Below are 20,368 nucleotides of genomic sequence, written 5' to 3' on the forward strand. Positions count from 1 at the left end.
CATTATTCTGATCTGATCTCCTCCATCGGCATCACTACAAGGACATTCGTGCTGGGAAGAGAAGGGCTTCGGAATGGAGGGAGGTGCTTATGGAGCTGGTAAGGCTGGAGGAGCCTTTGACCCCCAGACATTCATCAGACAACCTCACACTGTCCTGAGGATGGTGTCCTGGGTAAGTCCCACCGATCCCTCATCACTCTTCCAGGACTCGCTCCTTCCTATGGCCCCCTGTGTGCCCCCCACATCATCCTGCATGTAGGAAGGTTGGCTGACAGCGGGCACCCTGTCCATCCATGATGATGATGTGCCTCTGCCATCAAACACCAAAACTAAAGCCGCTGTGCATAGCAACCAATCAAGCTCTAGCTTCAGCTTGTGCAGTTAAGCTTTGAAAAATGACTGCTAAAATCTAATTGGTTGCAATGCACATTTACTCCTGTCTTAGTAAATAATCCTCATTTGCGCGGTTCATTTATTTTTAACTTTGAAGTGTCTGAGATCCATGTGAGTGCAGGACGTGATGATTTTAGGATTTGTTGAACACAGAGATTTGTCACCATACTGTAATGGTCCTCCGGTAGCTGTCTATGGATGGATCTCAATTTGAAAATAGAAGGAAGGAGAAAAACAAGGACTGGATTTTAGAGGCAGATTGGACATCAATGATTTTAATAAAATTCTAGTTTTATTTATGAATATGCCATTAAAAATGTGTATATACATAATATGGCCAACAAAGTCCTAATATTTCAGCTAGGTTACATGATATCAAGTGAGTGAGCCCCTGTGTCTCAACGTGTTTTACTGATCCACTTCTTCAGGACCCACGAAAAGGGGGAAAAAGAGGACGTGTGTGTGTGTTGTGTTTTGATGATGACAAAGGGGGTCCTCCACTGTCAGAATACATTGATCAGTGCTGCAGCTCATCATATGAAAATATACCAGCAGTCCCCTTCTAGAGGATTAGATTGACACTTATCCAAAGGCCATAGATTGGTTGTAATCCAGCCAGTTCCTGCTGAACCAGCTGCATTTCAATCCATCTATGCTCAGCTTTCAAATCTCATCCTATGTAGTTCCTTCTAAAGTGTGCCTCCAGGGTGATCTTTTATTTTAGTTTTGGATAAAGTGGGGAAGGGTTAGATCCTCTGTCAGGATTTTGTTGCTGACAGAGTTCCTATTGGTGAGATTTATGACTTGCACCAGAAAAGAAAACAAGGAAAATCTAACATTTTCAGAGTTTTTATCCTAAAAAAAGATGTGGGAAAATCTTCTAATGGGTACAACTCTCTTAGGTCCCCATCATGCATTCTTACTGACGATCCTCCCCACTTCCCAACTGCCAACCTAAATTCTACAATGCAGCTGGCTGACAACCACAGCAAATTTAATGTGCCATGTGCAATGTCACGTTGGCACGGCCTGTCAAACTCGATCATTGACGTGACACATGAGTCCCTTTGTACATTTTTAGTTTGGCTTTCTGAAAAGCGATATGCTTTGGATTGCTTTTCAGAGAATGGGCTAGTGTGACCTTAGCTAGGGACTCCTATCACTTGGGGAGATTTCCACTAACTCCCTGTCCTGTCTCTGGGACAGGATGTTAAGGTAAGTTTCCCCAGTTGTACACCGACGGCAATATACACTGGTAGGGGTTTAACCCAATTTTATACTCCCCCCCCCCCCCCCCCCCCCAATAATAAATAAATTATATAATATATACACACACACACACACACACAGCTATAACATTTCTTATTTCTTTCAGCATTTACCTTCGAGTCATTTAGTAAAGTATGTTTCTGAACTTGTTTGGGGTTTGTACTTGCGTATACATGTGGAAGGGATGGATTTATCTGCTCAGTGGTATAAGCTTATTTATTGGTGTTTTTTTTTACTTTTTTTGTTTTGTTTTTTGTTTTGTACATTGTGAGTGGAGTAATGACCCCGCCTGTGATTTGTAATGACGGTTTGTGTTCAGCCTATTTTACAAATATAATGGAAGCCATTGGGAAGACGTCGTGCTCGGAGTGACCCAAAACCGGTCCCAGAAAAGCTGGACGTGTGTATGAGGTGTTCAGATACCTGGAAGGGGGCACAGCCATGCGGTCTAAAAGAAAAGTAGCATTAAAAATACACATTTTATGTTTTGGAATACATGGCAAAGTAGAATGCAATTGCAATAAAAGTATTACAATTTAAATGTATTTAAGGCCAGCATTTTTTTTTCACAATAGCATTGCTCTCTGATCCATTTGGACCACTCTTCAGAGAGCATTTAACAGGCAGCAAAAAGGCATTGTATCATCTCCTTGCTGCCTGCTTCAACCCCACACTAGTGTTTGCACTATACCCCCTGCACACGTTTGTGGGGAGCTTGTGGAATGCCCCAGTTCACTTAATTGTGTTGCTACAACCCCCGAAATGGAGTATAATTTCTGCTGTAGCCTCAAAAAATAAATAAAAAAAAAAAGCATTGTGGCCGCTGCCATGTGTATACCCCAGACCACTTCCCCCTGCAATAAAAGCGGTAGTGGTTGGGGGGGGGGGGGGGGGGGGGGGGGGAACTGTAAAGCGCAGCTCAACTGTGGGATTTTACCTCCCACCCCAACTGCTAGTGTGAATGAGCCCTTTTGTTTTGGAATGGCTAAAATCCTTTTTATTTGTTTTTCTTCAAATTGGGCAGATTTTTCTTAACTTCTTGTCCCCAAAAATGAAAGGAGGTGAGAGGGGAACAAAGTAAGCCGAAACTTCTATTTGACAGTTGTCACTGCAACATCTGATCCTATTGGACTATTTTCCTCTGTACTTTTGTTGCTGTGACAGCTCCAGATCTTTTTTTTTTTTTTCCATTTCTCCTTTAAGTCCAATCAACAATGATCATCAAGACAAATGGGGCAGATTTCCCCAGCAAGCAACAACTCAACAAACCCTTGCTTATCCTATTGAAAATGAAGCAAATAATTGGATTTAGATGCACTTTACTATACTGCATGTACCTGTAGTGTATGTGTAAATGCCATGCTTGCTATGCTTATACATTTTTATACTTGATCTCCCCCCCCCCCCCCCCCCCATTCCTATTACTGGATTACATCTTTGTTAGCTACATCTTGAAATTCGTTTTGGTCCTGTGCAGCCATGTGTAATTGGCAGAATCATGTGATCTGTTAAATGAAGCCTGTTATTCCAGCAGAACAAAAATACATTCTCATATGACCAATAGACTGTGTGCTGTGATGCTAATCGCTAATGCATGCAATGTCGCTAATTCATGCTGGCATTACTGCTGGTTACCATTTCCTATAGCACTGGTTTTTATTGGACCAGAATACTCAAACATTGGTTATTTTATGAGTTAACCCTCTATTTGAAGAACAATGTTTTTTTTTTTTTTTTCTTCTACTTGGCTAAGCTTATATATTTTATTTTGTATATTTATCTCTCTGCACAATTGAGTTTGCTGATTCTTTCATATAACAAGTGGAGAGACTTATTTGCTCACTTAACTGTCAAAAGAAAACATCTGGGCAGTCTGCCAAGTTTTTAAAATGAAACATTGTAACTAACTCTTCCTTCTCATGCTGTGTACACATGACCAGACTTTCCGAACCAACGGACTTGGCCACACACAATCACACCAAAGTCTGACGGATTCGAACACTATGATGTATAACCGGACTAGAATAAGAAAGTTCGTAGCCAATAGCTGCCCTAGTGTTGGTTTTCGTCCATCAGACTAGCATTAAAACAGTTTTTTTTTTTTTTTTTTTTTTCAGCTGGACTCTAGTCCATCGGAAAGATTTGAAACATGTTCTAAATCTAAAGTCCGTCTGATTTTTCGTCAGCGAAGGCCTGATGAAGTCCACACACGGTCAAATTGTCCGACAGATTCGGACCTTTGCTGTCAAAGTCCGACCGTGTGTACACGGAATTAGATCAAACGGAAACTTTGGTGTGTAAAGAAGAAAATCTAGGCAGTCTGCCAAGTTTTTAAACAAGGTGTAAATGCAGGACGTTTAACCACTTAAAGTCTAAATCTTTTTCTGACACTTGTTCTTAAGTTAAAATCAATATTTTTTTTTTGCTAGAAAATTACATGGAACCCCAAACATAATATAAATATATATCTAAAATTTTAGCGGAGACCCTAGGGAATAAAATGTCAATTGCTGCAATATTTTATGTCACACTATATTTGCCCAGCAGTCTTTCAAACGCAATTTGTTTGGGGGGAAAAAAAAAATTACACTTCTTCTTCTTTATTTTTATTTGCTTTAATGTGAAAGGTGATGTTGCGCCAAGAGAATCCTGATTTATCTTGTAAACAAAAAATAAAATAAAATTGTGTGTGTGTATATGTATGTATGTATGTATGTATGTATGTATATATATATATATATATATATATATATATATATATATATATATATATATATATATATTAATTTTGCAATGTTTTACTGTTGTACAGCCTGTTACATGTGCAAATGACAGTCCTTAGTCTTATCTGTGAATCCATAGTGACTTTGGCTGCTTACCTGCTTTTCAGGTTGCAGCTAATGTAGATGACGTTACCCACCTGCATTTGTCTGGCAGAAAAGGAGATATATTTAAGAGAGATGACTCTTGTTTCTTCCACATGGCTGGAAGGAATATCACCAGAGAGCGTTATTGTGATGACATGTAGTGAGAAGTCAAGGTCACGTCCAATGAGAAAAGCATTAGACTGGATAGGAGATGTGCTTCTCATCAAATATTGCTGATGCTGCTATTTCCCCCCCCCCCCCCATTTTCCTATTTCAAGTACTTTCTATAGTGCTGACAATTTATGCATCTTTTATCCAAAATGCAAGTACTGCCATTTTTGGCACAGGTGTGTGTGTGTGTGTGTGTGTGTGTGTGTGTGTGTGTGTGTTTGTTTTGTTTGTGTGTTTATTTATTTTGGCTTTACATTCACTGTATATAGCCGGTTGATTAGGAGCGGTCCAGGAAGCCGACCACCGATTATATCCTCTGCCTCTAATGATCTTTCAACCCAGAATCCTGTTAAAGGAAAAGCGAGTTTGCTGGTTTTCCTTTACCAGCCACTAATGGTGAGTGATTTGGATCATAAGCGCTGGAGGCTATATCATACGAAGAATTTGCTACTTACACTTGTGGGATTGAACATAGTTTCTTTTCAACTCTTCTCCTGTGTGTTTTTTTTTATTTTATTTTTTTGACACATATGTTTACCAACAATATCCTATTTTTTTTTTGCCACTTTTTTTTGTTTTTTGCTCCCGTTCCTTGGTTGTATATAGATACAAATTGAAGGGGATGTGTATGTTTGTTTGTTTTTTTTATTTTTTTTGTTAAGTCAGCAGCTACAAATACTGCAGCTGCTGCCTTTTAAAATAAGGACACTTACCCGCTCAGCGCGCCCGCGATGTCGGCACCCGAAGCCGATCTCTCGGGTGCTGCCACCGCCATCTTGGGTATGGGAATCAGAAAGTGGAGCCTTACATGGGCACATGTAAAGGTATATGGCCATACAAATTAAAATACTTGTGTTTTTGTGACACCCTGGAGCCACAGCTGTGTGTGTAATTCTTCCTATAGACCTGCATGACAGAATACTCTATAGAAATAAACACCGGAACTTGTGTTTGCACTCCTATGGATGAATTCTTTGAATGTAAAACAAGATGAGCATGCTGATTGCACACATATAAGAACTATGGAAAAATATAGAATCATTACATTAAAGCGCCCATTCTCAACCTGGGTTCTGTGGAATCCGCGGGTTCCTCCGGAGCTGGGTATGGGTTCCTTGAGCGAGTTTGATTAACCTCCCATCTGATGGTGCCTGAATTGTTCTGGGTCCAATGCCACATAGCAGAGCCAGCAACATGACACCAGTGATCTTCAGATGTCTGAATGATGGTGGGAATGCCAACCCATCTAGAGGGGCATTCTTCCCTAACCATCAATGTAGGGGTATTCTTATCACTAACCACCAACATAATAGACATTCGTCCCACTGATCCCTGATGGATTAATTTGCCAGGGTTCCCAGAGACCTTCTAATCTCAGCTTGTTCAATTAACCACTTCAGCCCCGGACCATTTTGCTGGTCAAAGACCAAACCACTTTTTGCGATTCGGCACTGCGTAGCTTTAACTGAGAATTGTGCGGTCATGCGACGTGGCTTCCAAAACAAAATTGGCGGCTTTTTTTTTTTTTTTTTTTTTTTCCCCACAAATAGAGCTTTCTTTTGGTGGTATTTGATCACCTCTGCGGTTTTTATTTTTTGCGCTATAAACAAAAATAGAGCGACAATGTTGAAAAAAACGCATTATTTTTTTACTTTTTGTTATAATATCCCCCAAAAATATATAAAACATTTTTTTTCCTTCCGTTTAGGCCGATACGTATTCTTCTACATGTTTTTGGTAAAAATAATCGCAATAAGTGATTATTGATTGGTTTGCGCAAAAGTTATAGCGTTTACAAAATATGGGATAGTTTTATGGCATTTTTATTAATTTTTTTTTTTTTTTTTTTTTTTTTTGTGACTGCAACATTATGGCGGACACATCGGACATTTTTGGCACATTGTTGGGACCATTGTCATTTATACAGCAATCACTGCTATATAAATGCAGTGATTCCTGTGTAAATGACACTGGCAGTGAAGGGGTTAACCAGTGGGTGGCAGTGTAGGGGTTAAGTGTTCCTAGGGGTGTGTTACTAACTGTAGGGGGCTGGGCTTTCATTTAGTGAACACTGATCTCTGCTCCAATCGCATGGAGCAGAGATCAGCGTTGCTAGGCAGATTGGGGAAATGCTGTTTACAACGGCACTTCTCCATTCAGCTACCCCGTGAGATGATCGCGGGTATACCCGTGGCGATTGAGTCCGTGGGACCCGGGAACGGACTCGTAGGGGTCCCGACCGGCGCGATGGCAGGGCGGCATTAAAGATTGGATGTACCTGTACGCCAATATGCCTGCCCATGCCATTCTGCCGACGTACATCGGCGTGCGCCGGTCGGGAACCAGTTAAGCTTTGCCAATAGAATCTGGAAGCTGATTGGTTTCTATGCAGAAGTGAGCCTGATTTTACACTACACCAGCTTTATTAAATGTGTGCATTATTGTGTGAGCTGCTATGAATGCGTGCTGCAGTGTGCCACCGTACACTGTTGTGATGCATTGCAGTAGTGTGTGGTTTTTTTTTTTTTTTTTTTTAAGCATTTACAGTGCCTTGAAAAAGTATTCATACCCCTTCGAAATTTTTCACATTTTGTCATGTTACAACCAAAAATGTAAATGGATTTTATGTGATGGACCAACACAAAGTGGCACATAATTGTGAAGTATAAGGTAAATTTTTTTATTTTTTTTACAAATAAATATCAAAGTGCGGCGTGCATTTGTATTCAGCCCCCTTTTACTCTGATACCCATAACTAAAATCTAGTGGAACTAATTGCCTTCATAAGTCACCTAATTGGTAAATGGAGTCCAGCTGTTTAAAATCTCAGTATAAATACAGCTGTTCTGTGAAGCCCTCAGAGGTTTGTTTGAACAGTGTTTCTCAACTCCAGTCCTCAAGGTGCCCCAACAGGTAATGTTTTCAGGCTTTCCATTATTTTGCACAGGTGATTTGATCAGTTTCACTACCTTAGTAATTACCACAGCTGTTTCATCTGAGGGAAATGAAAACGTGGCCTGGTGTCAGTGGTGTAGTGGTTAGCACTCTCGCCTAGCAGCAGAAAGGGTCGCTGGTTCGATTCCCACCCATGACACTACCTGCCTGGAGTTTGCATGTTCTCCTTGTGCCTGCCTGGCTTTCCTCCCACATTCCAAAGGCATGCTGGTAGGTTAATTGGCTTCTGTTTAAATTGGCCCTAGTATATGAATGTGAGTTAGGGACCTTGGATTGTAAGCTCCTTGAGGGTAGGGACCGATGTGCATGTAAATCGCTGCATAAATTGATGGCACTATGCAAGTACATTTTTCAAATAAATAAATGTAGTAATTAATGGTGTGAACCGGCCCTTAAACGTATTACAAAAATGTTGTGTTTTAATTTTCATAAAGTCTTTTTCCACTCTGCTGTCGTGTCATCAGAATTTGACAGCTTTCAAAGTCTAAGCCCTTGTACACACGGTCGGAGAATCCGTCGGAATGTGTCCTATCGGACTGTGTGTGGTATGCATTGGACTGATTCCGTCCGAATATCCGTCGGACCCAATTTTCCAAAATGTTGGAAATATTTCCCGACCAACTGGTTCGATCGGACATACTCCGATCATGTGTAGCGAATTTTGATTGGACCAAGTGCCACACATGCTCAGATCAAATTCCTACATCAAAGCTATTGGCTACTAGCCTGAATATAGTCCCATCGTAACGAAATTACGTCATCACGTTCTGAAAGATCGGATTTTTCGACAACTTAGTCCGACCGTGTCTATGCAACAGTTTCGGACACAATCCGTCGGACTAAATCCGATGGACAAAATCCGACGGATTTGGTTGGCAGAATCTCCGACCGTGTGTACAGGGGCTTAGAGGAGACTGGACATGGCACATGCCGTACAAAGCAATGGTTATGACTGCATGTGCTGCGTCACCAACCACTTGAAGAAAAGAAATCCTAGAAGAGCTGAATACTTAAAAGGTTTTCAGTGTCACTGGATGTACAGAACAGCCAAGGCCTAAAAGATATATAAAACGCTACTCTTTAGTCACTAATCGCTTGTTCACTTCAGCACCATTGAGCTGTGTTGTCAGCAGGGCTGGTGCAAGGATTTTTGAAACCCTAGGCGAAACCTAATTTTGCTGCCTCCACACCTTGCTCTACCCCCTTTGCCCTGCCCATGCACTTTTAATGCAATGCCCATCAAATGCAGCCTCACCAGTGTACATCAGTGAATGCTTGCTTCCATTCTTTCGGGAGTCAGGACACAGACAGTCCCCGCTACGCCTCTGACACTATGGGTTATTTACTAAAAGAAAATCCACTTTGCACTGAAAGTGCACTTGTAAGTAAAGTCGCTGTAGATCCAAGGGGGACATGCAAGGCAAATAAAAAACAAAAAAAAACAGCATTTTAGCTTGCACATGACTGGATGATAAAATCAGCAGAGCTTCCCCTCATTTTAGATCTACCCCTTAGATATAGAGTGACTGCACTTCCAAGTGCAACTTCAGTGCACTTGCAGTGCAAAGTGGATTTGCCTTTCGTAAATAACCCCCTATGTGCGAACAAAGTGGCCAAAGTGCCCATCGCAGTTCCAATGCAAGAACAAGACAATGGGGTTTATTTACTAAAACTGGCTAGTGCAAAATCTGGTGCAACGCTTCACAGAAACCAATCAGCTTCCAGGTTTTGGTGAAAAGGCTTAGGTTGGGTTCACACTGGTATGACAAACGCTCCGACGTTGGAAGCTCATGCCGCATAAAAATCACTATTTTCCCATGGGAGCTTAACTGGTCCGAAACAAGTCGGTTCGACTTTGAAAATGCTCCCTGTACTACTTTGGTCTGACTTTGATCCTACTTCAGCCCATTGACTATCATTGAAGTAGGATCAAAGTCGATCCTTGTCCTAACCATCCAACTTTGCTATCCGACATTGTTATTTCCTGCCCCCTGCTGTAGCCCCTCCCATTGTGTGTTAGTTTTGATTGGTCAAAGGACAAGTTGTACTAATCTGAAAAGTTGGATCAAAGTAGTATCCTGTTCATGAAAGTCGGATGGATGTAGGACTGATGTCCCAGAGCAAAGTAGGATGAAAGTCACTGTTGAGTAGTAAAGTGTGAACCCAGCCTTAATTGAACAAGCTGAAGTTTGAAGCTGATTGGCTACCATGCACAGCTGCACCAGTTTTAGTAAATCTACCCCAATTTCTCTTATGGCTATTGTGTCAGTACACACTAAAGCCTCATACACACGATAGGACTTTGTACAAACTTTCCTGTGGATTTTTGTACAAAGGGCGTCAGCCGAGAACTTGTGTTGCATACACACGGCAGGACTTTTTCAGCCAACTTTCACCAAATGACGTGATTTGTCTGCTCTTTACCACCACCTTTGTTCAACTTCTGTATTGTTGTCTGATCTTTTGCCTTGGTTCTGAGCATGAGTGTTTGTACTTTGTACAAAAGTCCTATGGTTTGCTGTACACAGGATCAGACTTTTGTTGCCAGAAAGTTTGTCCGTTCGCACAGCCAACAAAAGTCTGATGAAAACCGAAAAAGTTTGTCCGATGGAGTGTACACACGGTCGGATGTTGCTCCAAAACAGCTAATTTGCATGTTTGTTGTCAAAAAGTCAGATCGTGTGTACGGGCCTTAAGGCGTTGTCCTAATCATTTGCAGTGCACACCGGCACATGTTCCATTTTGCAGCGTGTGGTCAGACATACTGTAATTGCAGTGAAATGCATAGACTTGCATACAGTGCCTACAATTTTTGCACATTTTGTCATGTTGCAACCAAAAACGTAAATGTATTTTATTGGGATTTTGTTATAGACCAAAACAAAAGTAGCACTTAATTGTGAAGTGGAAGGAAAATGATAAATGGTTTTCAAAATGTTTTACAAATAAATATCTGAAGTGTGGTGTGCATTTGTATTCAGCTCCCCTGATTAAAGCGGAGGTCCACCCTAAAGTGGACCTTCCACTCATTGGATTCCTCCCCCCCCTCCGGCGCCACAATTGGCACCTTTCAGGGGGGAGGGGGGTGCAGGTACCTGTACAGTACAGGTATCTGCACCCACTTCCGGGATAGCTCTCTGCGGAAAGTGCGTAGATTACGCCCCTTTCCGAAAGTCCCCCGCTGCCTGCTGGGAAACGCACAGATCCCAGAGGCAGCGGGTCCATCCTTATTGCGCAGCGCGACTCGCGCATGCGCAGTAGGGAACCGGGAAATGAAGCTGAAAGGCTCCACTTCCTGATTCCCATACCCAAGATGGCGGCGGCAGCACCCGAGACGATCGAGAGATCGGCTTCGGGTGCCGACATCACGGGCGCGCTGCACAGCTAAGTGTCACTATTTTAAAAGTCAGCAGCTGCAGTATTTGTAGCTGCTGGCTTTTTAAAAAAAAAAACGCGGACTCCCGCTTTAAATACTTTTGTAGAACCACCTTTCCCTGCAATTACAGCTGCAAGTCTTTTTGGGGATGTCTCTACCAGCTTTACACATCTAGAGTGACATTTTTGCCCATTCTTCTTTGCAAAATAGCTCAAGCTCTGTCCGATTGGATGGAGAGTGTCTGAACTGCAATTTTCAAGTCTTGCCACAGATTCTCTATTGGATTTAGGTCTGGACTCTGACTGGGCCAGTCTAACACATGCATTTGCTCTGACCTAAAACATTCCATTGTAGCTCTGGCTGTATGTTTAGGGTCGTTGTCCTCCTGGAAATTGAACCTCTGCCCCAGTCTCAAGTCTTTTGCAGACAAACAGGTTTTCTTCTAAAGATTGCTCTTTATTTGGCTCCATTCATCTTTCCATCAACTCTGACCAGCTTCCCTGTCCCTGCTGAAGTAAAAGCATCCCGCAACATGATGCTGCCACCACCATGTTTTACAGTGTGGATGGTGTGCTTGGGGTGATGAGCGGTGTTCGTTTTCTGCCACACAAATCGTTTTTTTCTTTTAGGCCAAAAAAGTTCAGTTTTGGTCTCATCTGATCAGAGAACCTTCTTCCACATGTTTGCTGTGTCCCCCACAAGGCTTCTCGCAAATGGGACGTCTTTTGGCTTTCTTTCAACAATGGCTTTCTTCTTGCCACTCTTCCTTAAAGACCAGATTTGTGGAGGGCACGAATAATAGTTGTCTTGTGGACAGAGTCTCCCACCTGATCTGTGGATCTCTGCAGCTCCTCCAGAGTAACCATGGGGCGCTTGGCTGCTTTTCTGATTAATGCTCTACTTACCCGGCCTGACAACCATGTCTAGGTAGGTTTGCAGTTGTGCTATAATCGATTTTCAGATGATGCAGTCAGTGCAAATTGTATTTGCCTTTTCATAAATAACCCCCATTGTATATGTATGTACCTAGAGGCGATTCAGTTCGCATTGTGCGCTATACAAGTATTTTTTTATATTATATTTGATCGTGAGGAGAGCTGATCAGCGGCATCTCTTTGCAGAAGACCTCAAGGTATGTGAGGCTCGGTTCACACAGCGGGCGGCACGACTTTCAGCGCCGCGACCTGCCGCTACCTGCACACGATTTAGCGGCGACTTGCAAAACGACTTCTGTATAGAAGTCAATGCAAGTCGCCCAAAGTCGCCGCAAAAGTAGTACAGGAACCTTTTTTTCTAAGTCAGAGCGACTTGAGTCGCTCCTATTAGAACGGTTCCGTAGTACAGAACGGAGCACGACTTGTCAGGCGGCGAAGTCGCCTGGACAAGTCGCCCCTGTGTGAACCGAGCCTAATCGGGACACTGTAATTATTATTATTAGTTGTTGTTATTATTAAATGTGTGGTTGTTGGGTATTTTTTATTTTTATTTTTTAAGCTGCAGTGTGCATGAGCCCTAAAGTGCCCTTCCATTTTGGCATGTGTCCATACACACATGGGTGTTTAGTGGCAGGAAAAACCTTTCTCCTTGTGCGTTCGAGAGGGGCGTTTTTTGCTGAGAAAATGTCTCCAATGTGCCTAGGTGTGTTTTTAGCGCTCGAGTGTCTATTCATTTCAATGCCCAGAATACATTAATAATCTGGCCAGTAAATTGAATAAACGCCCCAGTGCTTGATGCACCTAATCACTCGTGTTTGCATTTTAGAAGCTGCTTTTCTCCTGTCATCAGAAAGGTAACTTAGAAGAGCCCCTCTGCCACAGATGTAAGTACATGTAAACTCTCAGCTGTCCCATAATGACATCTAACGTGATGGTGCCCAGACTTTCGTGTCAGGATGGAGAATGGTTGGAGATCAGAATAAGCTATTTGTTGCTCTCCCCTGTGAGAAATGACCCCAGAAGTGCTCAGCTCTGCGCACTTCCAGGTTCAAAGTGGTCAATTACTGGCCTCTTTGGCTGGAGAAGCTCGTTTGTGCTTAATTGGTTTCAACATAGTGAAGGGGTAACGTTTGAAGGTCTAATAGACCATTGTTGTCTTCTAAAGAAAATCCAGCATGTGCACTATACAATGCTACTGGTCCTGGGCACTGGCAGTGTGTGTGTGTGTGTGTGTGTGTGTTTGTTTTTTTTATTTTTTTCTGCCTCCGGAAGCATAAGCTAACATGGAGGAGCATTTAGAGGCAACCCCAGACACCCCAAAAGGCAGCACTTGTAATGTTCCATGTACACAAGGCCTAAATGCACTGCCATGGCAGTAAAAGTAGCTAAAATGTTAATTTGGTAAGGTTTAATGACCTGACCAGCTTTTCATTTCTAAACAACATTTTAGATTAGACTGCAGTTTAATTTTCCATGGTATGCTATAAGTTTAATTCTTTTGCAGTGTGGATTACATGTGCTTTATGACCTCGCCGTCAATATTTCTATATTGCTAGACTTTTGATCTTCTAATACAGCATGGTCAGAGAATCCTAGAGATGTCAAATGAAGAACAGGATGGAGATTAAGACAAAAGGGTAATGAGAAGGAGGGATTAGCATGGCAGAGTTGAGCAGAATCCATCTGTCCCTCTCACCAGCCCGCGGCTGACACGCGGGTGTGGTATTCCTAGGAGTCTTGGGTACACAAGATTTAGTCAGGGTTTTTTCATTGAGATCTGTTTTGGTTTTAGTTTGATAGCCTTTTCTTGGAAGCCTGTATGTTTTCGAGGCTTCAGCATCCAGGAATCCTTAGATTTATTCTGGCGTTTCATGGATAAAGTGTTCAAGAAAGGACTCTGAGAAAAATAGTCGTATTGATAAAAAAAAAATACAATCGCAACCCCTTTTTGTGAAATGCTGTTATGGGAGAATGTTTTCTGTACTTGAGTCTTGTTAGTCTGTTCTCTGGGTTATTAAAGTGTGTAAGTCCATGCGAAAACTAAAATCTCTGCATCTATACTATAGACACCACTGATCTAACACTAACCTCTCTATCCCTGTAAAGAAAAAATGAGTATACTTTTTATTTTTTTTTATTTATTTTTTTCTTAAGCCGATCTGACCCACTCCGACTCTATCTCCTCCAGTGGTGGAAGCTCTGCAGAGGACATGGCCGACAGCAGCTGTGAAATTACATCACCCATAAAGTTATTATTGGGCTTCCATTGCCGTCCGTCTCCTCTGCACCCGTCTCTACAGTGAAGCTGCGACTGACCGCTCAGAGTGGGAACTGTTTGGAGCGGGTCAGAACGGCTTCCAAAAAGTTTTTCTTCCTTCGTGTATATATAGATGCAGGGAGTTTCGTTTTTGCATGGACTTCCACTTTAAAGCTGAATTCCAGGTATGGATTTTGTGGAAGCAGAATCACTGTAGTCGCTGCTGCTCACAGAACGCCTTACATTTTTCACCATCAATACAATACAATACAATTTTTTTACTTTACAAATACCAATTGCTTGGTTTAAAAAAACATTAACAGCGCTAAATATTACTTGCAAAAGAAATTATACATTTTACATAGCCATACATAAACTCTTAGTCGCATATATAAAAAATATAATTTCAGAATTAAATAATACCAATAAAATGAACACTGTATACACCCCAGTGGCCTAACAGTCCATATAGTATTTAGTAATTACGTGCTCCAATTTTATATCGCAATCTTGAATATGCGGGGCCATGTGATACAGCGAGCGGCTATAGCCGCCGGCTGTATCATGGGAGTGCGCCCGCAGGTGCTTCTCACCATGCGAGGGAGCTCGCATGAACGTGAGAAGTACCTGTGGGAGGAAGCAGAGACAGCCGCCGAGGGACCCCAGAAGAGCAGGTTCAGGGCCACTCTGTGCAAAACGAGCTGCACAGTGGAGGTAAGTATTACATGTTTTTATTTTATTTTTTTTATTTTACTTTACAATCCCTTTTAAATCAAAAGCCAATATCCCACAAACTTCATGCCCTTACATTTAAAAAACAACTATAAAACAGCATATCAAGCGTTATAGAACACAGCTCTGTCCTCTCACCACCAGCCAGGTCTACTGTGTATTCGGGTTGGTCGGATGAGTCCCGGGAGACAAACACTGTGTTCGTATGCTATGTCGTGTGGCTACGCCCTGACACATTTCGCCTTCAGAGGTCCCTGCAGCAGCTGGCCCTGCAGCAGCTATACAAAATCCATTTAGCGCTTGGTTCAGGGATACTGAGGTGTTTCTGAAATTGTGTTTGTATATATTAATTTTTTTTACTTTACTGATCAATAATGCAGCCCTTTGTTTACAATGAGCCTGTACACACAGGTGTGTAAAAGCGCTGCATGTTGAGTAAAAAAAAAGTGCTTTCCCAGTGGGTATTTTGTAATGGTACATGCGAATACATTCATATGAGCATACATGTTTTGAACTTGCATTGCTTTTTTCTTGACGTGATATTAAAGTCTTGTTTTTCTCTAAAAATAACAAACATGCCTGCTCTGTGCAGTGGTTTTGCACAGAGCAGGCCAGAGTCTCCTCTTCTCGACTCCCTCGGCCGGCGCTCTTGGGCCCATTCTTCCTGCTAAGTGCCCCCACAGCAAACAGCTTGCCCCGCCCCCCCTTATCTTTTACTCATTGACTTTGACAGCAGCGGTTGCCAATGGTGCCAGCCAATCAGGAGGGAGAGACCTGGTCAGCTGAGGCTCTTGTGCACTTTGCTGGATTGAGATGGGGCCGAGGGCTGCTGCACACAGAAGGTTTATTATGTTGATGCATAAAATGCATGTTTTCCAAGTGCCCTGCTAACATCATGCCTGTGCAGTGGTTTGCAGAAAAACGAATGGGGGCTAACGGATTAACCTGTTTTATTAAAGCGGGGCTCCACTGCCCTAAACCTTCTTCTTTTTTTTTTTTTTTTTTTTGGTACAAAGATTATGTCCTTAACACTTATGACTCACTTGTTGCATGTTTTCAGTCTTAAAGATGTCCGTTTTCTATAGCAATATCAACTTTTAATAATTGTTGTAGCCGGGTCTCATCTTACCTGTGGGAATGTGAAGCCCACAGGCATCCTCTTCCAGGATACAGTGCCCCTTCTCGACCAGGAGGCACTGCGCCTTGTATTCCCGATCTCGCGCATGCACAGTGACTGTAAAGAGGAGCGCCGTCAACAGCTCAGGTTGCCATCGCAACGGGCAGCGTCGTCGGAAGTCCTGCCACGTTGTGATGGCAACGGAGCTGTGCAAGTAAGAAATCACGCGATAACTTGCGTCAGCAGGCCGCTGCACTGGCTCCTGGGAACTATGACGCAAGCTCCCAGGAGACATTGCGGATATTAAGAACTATCCATACTATCCCTGCCCATCACCATAGACAGGAAATGGACAAGATGACAAAAAAAAAAGTAATGCTGAAAAAAACAAAAAAAATAAAACTTTCCGTTTTTGAATGATGACATGTATTTAATCAGCTTGAGATATTATGTTAAAATCGGGTGGCGCTCCGCTTTAAGCAGCAGTATATCTGGGGTAAAAAAACATTTCACTGCTTTTAAAAAAAATAAAAGGTCTTTGTTAGTCAGAGAATTTTCCAACAGACAGACTGCGGGCTGCAGACGAAGGCCTGCGTTTTATCTTTAATCATAAAAAAAAGCACGCTCAATGTAGAGTGAACACTGCAGTGTCTAGGGGAGACTGAATAGCAATATCTGCACTCTGTTGTAAATTGCTAAAGCATTGCATATTATAACCTGACAATTGTGATGTACACTGATTTAGCCATTAATATTTAACATATGAATAATGTTAAAAGTAAATAACATTGATTATCTTGTTACAATGCATCTGAAAGTTGGTGGGATATATTGGACAGCAAATAAATGTTGTCTATGAAGTTGATATGTTTAAAGCAGAAAATTTTGAGTATCAGTTTGTTGCATATGGTGTTGCAGAGCCACAGACCAGTCATGGTAACCATGCTGACCTCTGTCCACAGCCAGACGTGCCTACAGTTGGATATGTGAGAATCAGAACTAGACCATGGAGCAATGAAGGAAGGTGGCCTGGTCTAATGAATGTTTTTGAAGTCATCAGAGGCAGGGTGATGCTTTGAGCAATGTGCTGGGAAACCTTGGTCCTGCCATTAATGAAGATGTTACTTTGACACGTACCACCTACCTAAAGGTTGCTGATCAAAGTATTCCCCTTCATGGAAACTGTATTCCCTGATGGCAGTGGATAATGTACCCTGCCACACCGCAAGAATAGAGCCTCCAAATTGCCAGATCTCAAATTCTCAATCCATTGAGTATCTGTGGGATGTGTTGGAAAAACAAGTTTGAACCACGGAGGACTCCACCTTCCACTGGGTGCTCTTAATGGATCAAGGCTGTTTTGGGGGCAAAAGGGGGGCTTACTCAATATTAGGTGGGTCATCCTAATGTTATGGCTGATCTGATTTTATTATAATACAGGCTTTATATAGCGCCAACATATTACGCAGTGCTTAACAATATAAAGGGAAAGACAGTTCAATCTAATATAGTGTGTTTTAAGATTGCTGTTCATAAGAAGCATCAGCTGATGTGAACCATGTCTCGCAAAAATAAGCTCTCTCAAGACATAAAGTCACGAGTAGTTGATCTGCCTAAAAAATGCTGGTACACATGGGCCAAATATCAGCCGGTTCAACAGAAACCAGCTGACATTCAAACAGTGTGTCAGTAGAAATGTGTCATAGCTGAAGCAGTTTTGTTTAGAGGAATAGTCTAAAATGTCTCCTGAATGTTGTGCAGGTCTGATCCAGAGCTACTGAAAACCCTTGCTTGTCATTGCTACCAAAAGAGGTTGAACCAGCTATTAAGGGATCATTTTTTTTCCTCCAATGCAATACACAATACATTAGAATTGTTGTTGTTTTTTTTTTTCTGTTACCAGATTGGGTGCATTGTGTTTGTCTATTATTGTGTCTTAGATGAGGATTCGATTTTATGGCAAATTACTGCGCAGAAAACAAGTTAATTCCAAGGGGTTAACATACTTTTTGTTGCCACTGTATATACTCATATACATGCCCACTATTTTTCACCTCTTGTTACTCCTTTGTTGCATTTCAGTGCTTCTGGTCTCTTGCAGCCTCTTTACAACAGGGCCATGGTAGTAGTAGTAATGGTAACTTTATGGAAATCCAGATAGATGGACTCTGGCCAGGTAAGGCCTTTATAGGAGAGTAATCTGCCTAGCCAATGCCCTTGAGCAAAGTAATAAGCATCAAAGGTAAACCAAAACTGTTTGAACAGATGCAATCTATCTCTTGCTGTAGTAGTAGGATGCAGGCAGTGATGATTGTTGACCCCTACTGCTCCTGTCAGTCGTTAAAGGCCATATGCATGTAGTATATGGTTGGCTAAACACAGTAGCTGCTCCTGTTCAAATCCTGGTCTTTGCAAGCATTTGTGGTATAGCAAAAATTGTTGGTGCATATTACTCAGTGTTGCCTAGCATTCCTACATTTTTAGCCACAAAAAATTTAGGCAGACTGTATGTAATAACTTATTTTGATAGGACTGCATGTCTATGATAGTCACTATATACCCAAAGGTCAGAATGGAATTTGCCTTAATTATAGACCAAAGACTCAATCAAAATGGCCACAAATGCAGTTTAGACGCGATCCTCCTGTACCAAAGGAAGTGTCATGGTCAATAACCATTGCCTGCCAAAGTACAAACCATGTGAATGTGGAGCTGATTAATCAGACCTCGTGCAGACCAGCACTAATGGAACTGTACAAATTGGATCTAACAGTTGCTACACAATGCAACAAGTGTTAAGTCCAGTTTGCATGAAATCGGTTAGGGATGAAATGGTGGAAACCTTCTGAATGCTTTACATAAAAGAGAAGGACATTAAAAAATGCAAAGGCAACAAAGTTATTGTAAGCTTGTGTTTTACTATGTTCTTTCTCTGTGTTGTCATGATATGGCCTAAAATAAGTTCACCCTAAGGCTAGGTTCACATTGCTGCGATGCGGGAACGCCGCGAATCCGCGGCGTTTTCCCGCATCGCACACCTCCCGCCGGCAGTTCACACTGCCCTATGCGGACGGCTGGGGGTGTCAATGTTATGTTAATGACACCCCCAGATCCGTCGGCATATCGCAGTGCGATCTGCCGACTCGCACAGGAATCGGATCGCATGGTGTGAACCCCCATGCGATCCGATTCCGTTGCGGACCCAAAAAAGGGTCCCGTGCGAGTTTGCTGCGAGTTCAGCCATACTATCTGTATGGCTGAACTCGCAGCGCTACGGAGATCGGATGTGATTTGCTGTGCGAATCACATCCGGTTCTCCCCCCGCAGCGGTGTGAACCCAGCCTAACACTAAATCTGTAAATCTACAGGCATCCATGATCAAAGACTACCTAATCTAGCCTTGTAAAAGAAGAAATGCATACCTTCTTCTGAAGCCACGCTGCTCCGGTCCAGTCCCGTCCCACGCTGAGCTGTCAGCATCGTCTTTGCAGACGAGGCAGCCGACAACGTAAGCCCTATAGCAACTCTATGGGTGATATGATTTTCAAGCCGTTGTCAGCTGTCTGCTTCTGTTTTAGAGACCGGACTGGCTTCAAAAAAGTAATGTATAGCGATTTTTCTTCTTTACAGGGCTAGATAGGTTAGTCTTACATTGTGGATATATATAGTTTTAGGGTGAACTTATACTACTTTTAAACTCAGTTGATACAGAGACTAGTTATTTGTATATTTTGCTTTTGATGATTTGATGCTGGTAGGATGTTCTTTATTGTGTTCTGCAGTTCATTGGCCATTGGCTTGCACTGCTGTCAATCACATCCAATGACGCGGAGTGCCGGGGGCGGGGCCGAATGATACAGTGAGCGGCTGCCAGCTGTATTACGGGAGCGTGCCCTCCACATCATGCGAGGGAGCTTGCATGAAGTTGTGGAGTCCTTGTTGGAGGGAGCCGAGACAGACAGCAAGGGACCCCAGAAGACCAGGTTCGGGGGCCACTCTGTGCAAAACGAGCTGCACAGTGGAGGTAAGTATAGCATGGTTGTTATTAATTAAAAAAAAAAAAAAAAATTTCTTTAGTGACCCTTTAAATGCCTCCAAAAGAAAGCTCTATTTGTGTGCCAAAAATGATAAAAATTTGGCTACACCGTTGCATGAGTAAGGCTTGCCTATAGGTTCAGTAAATCTCTCCTAAACGTGCACAGTTTAGGAGATATTTACTTTTAATGCAGCCGCATTATGTGCACTGAAGGAATGGCATACCGTCCTGTGCCGTGAATGGCTGTTCCTTCAGAATTT

At 42.4% G+C, this 20,368-nt stretch overlaps 1 protein-coding gene across 2 annotated transcripts in view; it reads left to right on the forward strand.

Annotated features, from left to right (window-relative positions):
* Positions 1–6: 6 nt before the first annotated feature.
* SYNGR1 (synaptogyrin 1) overlaps positions 7–20,368 on the forward strand; it is a gene marked incomplete at its 5' end in the record, with an annotated part of 96,368 nt that continues 76,006 nt past the window's right edge. For both annotated transcript variants that reach the window (XM_077452319.1, XM_077452320.1), the window contains 1 exon segment: positions 7–172. In XM_077452319.1, coding sequence (XP_077308445.1) covers positions 74–172 — 99 coding nt within the window.

Source organism: Lithobates pipiens, unplaced genomic scaffold, assembly GCF_037356315.1.
Source record: "Lithobates pipiens isolate NorthernLeopardFrog02 unplaced genomic scaffold, aLitPip1_a1.2 Scaffold_23, whole genome shotgun sequence".
In the NCBI taxonomy this organism is placed as follows: domain Eukaryota; kingdom Metazoa; phylum Chordata; class Amphibia; order Anura; family Ranidae; genus Lithobates; species Lithobates pipiens.